We start from the raw sequence: 9,551 nt of genomic DNA on the forward strand, positions 1-9,551 counted from the left end.
TCCTGTGAGATTAATATCGAGATATGTAACACCACCATTAGACCAATTGGTATCAATAGCGCAGAAATATGGGAATTCAGGAAAGCAGATAGAGACAATCCTGACTTCTTTGAAAGAAAGATGGTCACATGAACACTAGGTCCAATCAAAGATGGGAAAGAGTGGAGACAGCGGAAAAATGGAGGTAAATGTGGCATGGCAGAATGTCAGTGGATAACAAATATGTTCAGGAGCCCCGAATCAACTGAGTTAGCCATGTGAAATGAATAACGGTTGCGCTATGCCAAGAGCTATAACGGAGGGACTGCCCTCACGAGTTCGTAAAAGATTCAAACGAACTGGGTATTGAAGGTCAGTGTTAAAAAGAAAGTTTTAAATTGACATAGATGGCAACTTGAGGTAATGAGTGGTCTTCAAAACCGATGATCCTAGGGTGGTGGTTTTATTATGATGATGATGATGATAATGTGTGCACTCCCGATCATCTTGAAGGGAACCGTTGAGGGAATTAGGCATTATAGCTGTATATATTCATAAACTTTATAGTCAAAAATGCATTACAGGTCACGAGGAATAATGGTGTCAATAATTACATTATTAGGAAAAGACGTCAGTCAAGCAATAACGTGAATGATGCTGCTTACATAGTCTTTCATCAGTTGCTTAATGATAAAAGATATGGCAGACGGAAACATCAAATTTGTAAGCAATCTGAAAAAGTGTTCCGTGGTTAACTCGTATTCTGTGGAAAAATGTTGTTATGAATTTTGTTGTTTACATCGTGAAAAACAATAAGTAAAACCAGGCCTTTACCCCTGAGTACAATGAGGTATTAGCTCGTACACCCCATCCCATCATACTCTCCCCCCCCCCCCCCGCCCACCACCACCCCCATCATCAACTTCAGTTCCTAAGTAAACTTTTGAATTAAAAAGAATTTTCTTTGGACACTTTTACTTGTAAATTGACGAAACTGAGTGACAGAGTATTTAGTTTTTTAGTTTTTTTAAACCTGTACTAATGAGACAATGACTACTGCTTACTTCGAACAACCTGTTTTTACAGTGTAACGAAGCAATTCTCGGTGCTTTGTATGTGCTATCTACAACCTTTTCTCAGAAAAGAAAGTTAACTATCCACATTGATGGTAGACACTTGTTACATAACCTGATTCCTCTACATTAGTCCTCGTCCTAGCTACAGATCCTTATTAACACCTTGTACTCACATTTAAATTAACCACGTTAAAAGTGTGCACTGTGCGTTACATTTGTAAATCCCTTGATTTCGGGTCTCCTTGCTTCTGAATTGGCAGTAATTGGAAGCCTTCATGCTGTCAGCGTTTTGTGTCTGACCACTGCCACTAATAATAATACTACTGCATAGGCCAGAGAGCAATGCAGCACCCCTTACATAGCTACTATGATATTGTGCTGTCGATGTCATTTATCTGCTGTGAAGTGAATAATGAAGAAATTTCTGGTCCATTGCAGAAAGTTGGAAAACACATTTTCAAGAACAATTCTAGTATATGTGACGTATATGTCCCAATTTTACTGCTATAGATGCATGGTAAAAAGTACAAAGTATGTGTGTACTGGTTGAACAATGTGAGGAAGGTATTGTTCACACATTCGTTTCACAAACTGTAACCTCCACCACATTGTGTCAGGCGTTAATGCTAGAATTTGTAAAAAAAAAAAATTATTGGCAGTTTATGTAATAGTCATTAGTGTTATAAGATATTGATAATAGTAATGTTCTTTTAAAAATATCGTTGTTTCGTAATCGAAACAAAATCGAACCCTTTTGTTTTGACCCCTCAGAAAACTACGTTTTACCCCTCAGATTGTAACTATCCCCAGTGTGGGAACCACTGACTTACACAGTTCCCTTATTTACTATTATGTAAAGTGACATGTTATTATTTAACACGTAATCATATTTAAATAAATATTCTACTACATATCTTATAGATCATCATTACAATATGTCGTGCAAATTGGCAGAGTAAAATGTAACTTATTAAACTGTACAGCCAACCAAATAAGAATATCTATTATTATTTCATTGAAATTGTATGTTTCTGAAGTATAACAACATTCCTGTAATAACAGCTACAATGAAAGTTCGATTTCACTAATTGAACATGATATTATAAAAATATTTGAAGATCAAGTCATGCACCCCAAAAATCCCTATGGATTGTTGAAGAAAGTCTGCGAGTTAGGGTACATTTTGTTTTCGTACCGAGTACAGCTGTGAAATGCAAGTTATTTTAATAGTTAAAATTCGTAGCCAATCACATCTGCACTAAAGTGGATGTTTTTTTTCTTTTTGGGTAAGAATTTTCCTTTTAATTTATTTGTTCAAGCATGTTCTCTATTTCCTCTTATGCCCTCCTAGTTACAGTTGTTACTGCGTGTTGAATAGGTGTCTAAAAAACTTTCCGAATCAGTTAAAAATAACCTTAGAACACATTTCATACTTTAATTTTATAAATAATACACCTTCTTATTCCATTTTTAAATGATGACATTCACTTTTTATGTCATGCAGTTTTTTTCTAAAATTAAAAAAGTAAAGTTTTTTCAAATGTGAAAACATGTTCCAAGATAAAACATGGTCAATTACCTAGGAGCAAGTGTTCTACTGTAATTTAACAGCGCTGCAAGCGAGAAAATCTTGTCAATTTTGTATTTAATAGCCTATGTGTTACATTATTACTCTACTATACACCAATGACCAGTACATGAAATAAGATCAAGCAGAAGTATTATCAAAAACCTGTTACAAATTAAACACGTTTTGAAATAGGAGCTGCTGACGACCAGTACAAATTTCTGTTTTCAAGGCATGTTAAATTATTAAGACATTAATAAAACTCAGCTGCTTTGCTAATATGACATGCTCTTTGTCAAAAGATCACCTTTCGTTTCAAGGTACAAGACGGTATTCACTAACGAAGTATGGTTTAACCGTCCACAGGTTATATAATTAGTTTTAAAAATATAGTAAATTTTTCTTGCCACAGAAACATGTAACTGAAGAATTAACAACATATATTATATAATACCCGTACAAGTTGAGCTCGTAATACGAGGGCTATCAATAAATAATGTAACATATTTTTTTCTGACAGTAGATTGGTTTTCTTCAGAGTTCTAATAAACAGTAGTACACTCCACTCTTTTGGCTACAAAACTTCATTTTTCAACAATCTCTCCTTTCAATGCGACGGCCTTACGCCACTTTACTGGGGAGACCTATTTACTCGCATGGCACCACTCTATTGGTCGACGTCGGAACCAACGAGTGTGTCAGCACTCCCAAAAGAGAGGCCCAGGTGAGCAGGGAGGTGTTTGGATGCGATGCGGAGACCACCTCGAATGAGAGTATCCGCTCGTTCCAACATTGCAAGTGTCACAGATATGTACCTCCGGCCGGCACGAGGAAGATCGGACAGGTTTGCGCGATCATGTTGCGATGATAGCAGACGCTTCGCCCAACTTCGCGTCATGCTTTTGTTCACTGTCAGGTCTTTGTAGCATCTATGAATATCTGCGATACTCAGCTTTTCCAAACATAGAGTAAATATCTCTGGAGTGAGAACTGCGTTCTGCGCATGTTGTCAACATTAAACCAGGATTGTCACGTGATCTCGGGACTTCACTGTGCCTGTGTGCTTTCTGCAGCGTTTGAAGTTTATAATACCAAGAGTTTTTGTTGTGTTTCACCGTTTGTTGATAGTGTAATAGCGATGGTGAATTACGTTGTTGCTACGGATGCAAAGAAAAATATGTGAAAGGAGGGATAGTAACTTTTCATGGGTACACTCCATATAGCTCTAATTATAGTTTTCATTTTAGTAAGAGACACTGTATACGTTTAAAAATTTCGAGACGCATTATAATTAAGACTTGATTCTGTAGACCTATTTTTCTACGATTTTATGACTATATAATAGATATTACGGCTCGTACAAAAGCTTACAAACAATCGCTTCCTCTCGTAAATTTGCTAGTGGAACAGGAAAGGGAAAGGTTAGTTGTTTCAGTAAATGCATTTATCAGTGACTTGTCAATTATGTATGTAGATTACTCCGTCTACTATTTATTTAATGAACTGGGAGCAAGTACTTAAAATGCGTTAAATAAATACCTCAAAGTGCCACCAGTAAGAAAAATTGTGCTTTAGGTCGCAAAAACGAGAAAATAAATACGCAGAAATACAAGAAAAAAAGGACGAATTAGCAGGGATATAATCGCTAATGTGTGGTAAATTCGGTGTTTTTCGGACACTTGCGAAAGTACTAACGTACTGTCAAGTCGTTTTGCAGGACTATCACTGCAAAAATAATACTATAAAGTGCGGTATCATACCAAAAACTACTAAAAATCGAGTGCATCTGAACTATGACACCTATCGCAAAGAAGCTGAATTTAATATCACTTGCCCTTAAAAGTTACGTAGCTGGTTTATTCCCGGTATCAAATGGATACTGTTAAAATGTCTGCGCAACATGTATAAATAATCCACGACACGTACGAAAAGAATCCGTCTGTACTAGGGATGTAGTGACATTCTAAATGTACAGGGCGCTATACGAACAAACACTCGACGTCCCTAGATCACGTGACCAGGACGGCAATGTATGTTGACAACACAAAATCTGTTCTGCGCATTTGAGTGCTCACTCCAGAGATATTTACTCTATGTTTCCAACAAAAGATACTCAATGACAGCTCCTGCTTGTAACGCCCCTCCGTCAAAGGCGTCATTTTGAAGGCTACGTATGGCGCCGTCACTTGTCGAAACTTCATGAAACTATAAGGGCTGAAGCGGTAATATTCCACGACGCCCCACAATAAAGTCCGCATTTTATCATTCGAAACTGGCCGAGAAAAAAATGTGCGCATTGCTTATTGAACGACATTCGTATTTATAATTTCTGCGCAAAACACAACGTCATATGTAACAGCGGTCTCTAGTGCGCATTCCTTCACGTATTTCCAAAACCAAGCACTAGACTGAAGTACCGACCAAAAAGTAACATGGGCTCCAAGGTACACTATTTCCTAGGTACAACGAGTTCTAGTACTCGTGTAATTGAGACGATTTATTTGTAACTTTTTCCATGTAATCTTAGTTGGTATTACCTTAATGGTGTTGAAAGCACTGAAAGCATTTAATTTTTCTGACTAATGTAAATGTAACGTATATTTGTTGCAGCCAATCAAGGGATTTACATAACAGATTCTGAGCTGTTCGCTCTAAAGGAAAAAACGAACAGACATATGAGGCTGAGAGAACTGCTGTTGGAATATTCCATCTCATCAACTTTTGTTGTAATGTGAGTTACTACTTCTAACAATTTCAATCCCATTTCCAGATCGCTAAGTTTATTACATTACTACGATTTATGTCAATTCATTACCCTATCATCATTCCAGTATATGTAATTAGTTTTTTATGTTATTTATAGAATTCAACACTGTGTCAATGTGTGCGTGACCAACCGTTTCTGGAATTTAGGTCTGTTTACCTGTGTTTTGCTAAAACAACTTAAATGTTTGGAAGCGCTTGGTAACTTCAAAACACCTCGTAATTTCACAAGATATCAGTGCAAATGCTGCATGTTCCAATAGAAACCAAATAGCTTCCCAGAAGAAACTGATAACTCTCTAATCAATTTGGAATGTCCTATGACGGGAAACCTTCAGAAGTACAAACTCCCATCTGATCACGAACTGTGTTTCAGGGCGCTTCCTATTCCACGGAAGGGAGTTGTGTCCGCACCTCTGTACATGGCGTGGCTGGAGCTGCTGACCAGAGGAATGCCGCCGTACCTCATCCTCAGGGGAAATCAGACATCTGTCCTCACATTCTATTGTTGAAAACTTTGTTGCTAGTCCTAAAATTATAATTAGAACAAATTAATAGAGAATTTTTCGATTTCATCTGTCACATACATTATATTTGTTGCCTATTTATATTCATAACATGAAATGTACCAAATAATTACATCAAGAAATTTACTTTTGTAAATAAACTTTTTTATTTTCAAGGCTATATTTTTAAGCTTGAATGACGGAGAGTACTACTTCAGAAGTTACAAGACAAATGCCTGTATCTTGAAAGAAACAAAGAGCGTTTTAGAACGTCAGTCTTCTGAACATGTGTTAACTGGTTGTAAAGAGGCTAGTTCTAGTGTTTTAGAGTTCTATCTAAATATTCACTAATAACACTATTGAATGACAATACTTTCTGATAAAACATATCATCCATCACCAATACTATCTGAATTTAGAATCAGACATAGCACTACACATAATCCAAATGTTACTAAGCATTTTAAAAACCAGAAAACCGCCTCGATTGCGAAAAAAAGCACCTAGTGTTAACCTAGGTTTCGGCGTAGATAACTACACCTTCTTCAGAACAATAAAACCCACAAGTGCCTAAGAAGACCTTTGTGAGGTTATTTTTTAGCTTCTTCTCCTATTAAGCTCGTTACTTATTCTATCCATTCTATTTTTTGATATACGTTGATCCACGGTTGGGAATATAAGGGCTATTTAGCCACGACCCATGTATAAACTTTCACGTATTAGTATGTGCATGCGCATTCAAGTACCTTCCCTTGTCTTGCGCATGTGCATAGGTAGCGGGTCGGGCGTGTAAGTGAGCGACCATTTGTAGCTGCAGCTTATGGCGGGTCATGGCCCATCGAACATAGGCCGGTGTGAGGTGGAGGCTACACCATTAAGTTAAATAACGGTTTAGACTTTGTACATATGTACTGTTTGTGTTTTCCTTTTTTTCGTTTATAAATGTATAGCCATGGTGTTCTTTTAATCATTGACAAAGGTCTTCTTAGGCACTTGTGGGTTTTATTGTTCTGAAGAAGGTGTAGTTATCTACGCCGAAACCTAGGTTAACACTAGGTGCTTTTTTCGCAATCGAGGCGGGTTTCTGGTTTTTATTATATTAACCAACGATTGCTGACGCGCTGCGATGTTGAAGGTTCTTACTAAGCATTGCTTAGGAAAGGACCACAACGATGTACCTCTGTGAATAAGGATAAAACGTATGAAGTCTGCCTTGTTGACTAACAAGGTGCAGTTATATACGCAAGATTCAAGTTTACCACGATAGAAAAAAGCGTTACACAGTCAGCAATAGTTCGACGATACGAATGATTTTCTGATTTTCGGAAAACTAATTTGCCCTAATGGTGTAAAAGGCTACAACGCCGTTAGGAGAATTCCCAAGCATTAAACAGCAACAATGAAATATTGACGCAGCAGATCTGAGAATAATGTCCATTATTATCAGAACAAAATATGGTCTCTAATTACAGGAGAAAGTAATAAATACACATTTCTCCCAGTGTCAACACAACACGGTATTTCGTTCCCTCGTTGCCAAACAGTGTTATTGAAAGCATCAATAGCTACAGTCTTTATGGAATTCAAAAACCGTGAAAAATTAGTTGTGTTCAAGACCATCCCCAAGATCTGAGTAAAGGAGAGAGGAACTCATACTATTTTTGAGGAAGTAGGAGAGAAGAAGAAAATGAAGTACAATTTCTTCCAAAATAAAACTCAAAACTACTGAGAAACTGTGTTTATTAATCAGCAAATATGCAAATACTATCACTCCATTCTAGGTAGCCACTACCTACAATGTACTAATTGAGTATAGCTTGTATGAGATTTGCAAGTATTGTTTTGGTGCCAGAAAGGTAAATTTTAGAATACATTTTATATTCAAAATTTTAGTATTTATTTATTTGCATGTCTGGATGAACAGACATTAATGACGATTGACAGCCGTCTGAAATTAATTTGGAATAAATTCCCTGAATGGGAATATCTTGGCATCAGCTGTGTCACGTACACGTATGAAAATTTATGCCGGACTGGACTCGAACCGGATTTCCCAAGTATCACGAGCGGTGACTTTAATCACTTCGGCTATCCGTGCGTGCTACCCAGACAGACCCAAGTTTCTCGTTACGACACAAATTTTCATATGTCACAAATGGGTTGTGACATATCTAAATCTAACACAGCCGATGTCATGATATTCGCATTCAGCGAATTTATTTCGAATAATTTATGTAGTTTTTGACGTTGGCTGGCAACACATAAAAGAACACCGCGAAGTAACGGAACAACGCTACTGGAAGATTGTAGAACAAAGTCATCTGGCACTTTTATTCACAAAAGAACACGATTGTGCAAAGCATTGATGAGTGCATCCTACGAAAACATTGCACCATTTTCGAATTAGCCTGATCTCTAGCACCCTGTATAGATAATTCAGTAAAATGAATGCAGTACAATGACCACAGATTCAATCCTACCAGCTCTGTTATTCAAAGAAGCGTTTATATTTACACTGTTCTACTACATGTTTGAGAAGACACTAAGGACAGTCAGTGGCTTCGCATTGGTTCTTTCAGTTATTTCACTAGTGAACTTTACAAAAGAATAATAATTATCTGTCACCGGTAAGAAGATAATGTACGAGACCTCATCTGACTAACATCAGCTTTTCAATGAGGTGCGTTTGGGAAAGCAAGTTTTAAATTTACTGCAGGCTTCAACTGCTGGGACCGGGGCTGGTCTTCCAGCACGGTCCGGACTAGCACAGAGGGACGCTTGCTAATCATAGGGAGCTCCAGCGTTAGGCCTAAGGCGGGGTCTCTAAGGGAAATAGGTCAGTTCAGGAAGGAAACTGTTGGGTATCTCTTTACATCTCACAAACTCTGGTAAAAGAGGGAATCGAAAATTATGATTCTCACTGTTACCTATTTGTTCCTATTTTTTTTATTACTAAGGAGTGATTTACTAACACGAACCTTCTACTCGGCTTTAATAAACGTCTTCAGGTATGAAACGTGTCGTCATGTCGTATAGACCAAACCTTCGGCTGTTGTCGCAAATAGCCTTCACCATACCAGCCTTATCAAGTTCGCATATCACAGCAGCCGAAGCTTTGGCCTATATAACAACATGAAGACGCGGTCCATGCCTAGAACGTTTATTGGAGACGAATATGTTGCACACTTCTACTCAACACATTACATTAACTTCAGTTAATTTTATTACTTGGTAAGCACATGGCTAGACTTGGCAGAAATCATAAAAAAAATTCTGTGTCTTTTGCACTGCAGTTTACACAAAGCATAATACGCTTTAGGAGGCCAAAAGGAAAGCACCTGTCTACATTTGCAATAATCATGATGTATGGTTTTGTCAACTTCATTCTACTCTCGACTACGGATTTGGGGATAATTGGTCTGCAGCTGTGCGAGATTGTTTCGTGACGGTAGTGTGTATCGAGTTTTTGTTTGAAATTCTCTACAGAGAAGTGAATGTACAGGTGGTCCATAGTGTCAAAGAACCAAAGCAGTTTGATGAGCGAAGCTTTAAGTCAAATAGTATGAACCGAGCTCTCGTTAGTTGTTGAAAATTACCAAGTAAAATATTATTCATTTTTGGATAGCCGGTCTATAGTCGGTCTACGTTTGGACAGTCGGT

At 37.5% G+C, this 9,551-nt stretch overlaps 1 protein-coding gene across 1 annotated transcript in view; it reads left to right on the forward strand.

Moving 5' to 3' along the window:
- Positions 1 to 6,067, forward strand: part of LOC126094474 (bumetanide-sensitive sodium-(potassium)-chloride cotransporter-like) — a 618,436-nt gene extending 612,369 nt beyond the window's left edge. Inside the window, 2 exon segments of the mRNA XM_049908865.1 lie at positions 5,233 to 5,353; positions 5,762 to 6,067. Coding sequence (XP_049764822.1) covers positions 5,233 to 5,353; positions 5,762 to 5,897 — 257 coding nt within the window. The 3' untranslated portion in view covers positions 5,898 to 6,067.
- The last annotated feature ends 3,484 nt before the right edge of the window (positions 6,068 to 9,551 follow it).

This window comes from Schistocerca cancellata, chromosome 8 (assembly GCF_023864275.1).
Source record: "Schistocerca cancellata isolate TAMUIC-IGC-003103 chromosome 8, iqSchCanc2.1, whole genome shotgun sequence".
Classification (NCBI taxonomy): Eukaryota; Metazoa; Arthropoda; class Insecta; order Orthoptera; family Acrididae; genus Schistocerca; species Schistocerca cancellata.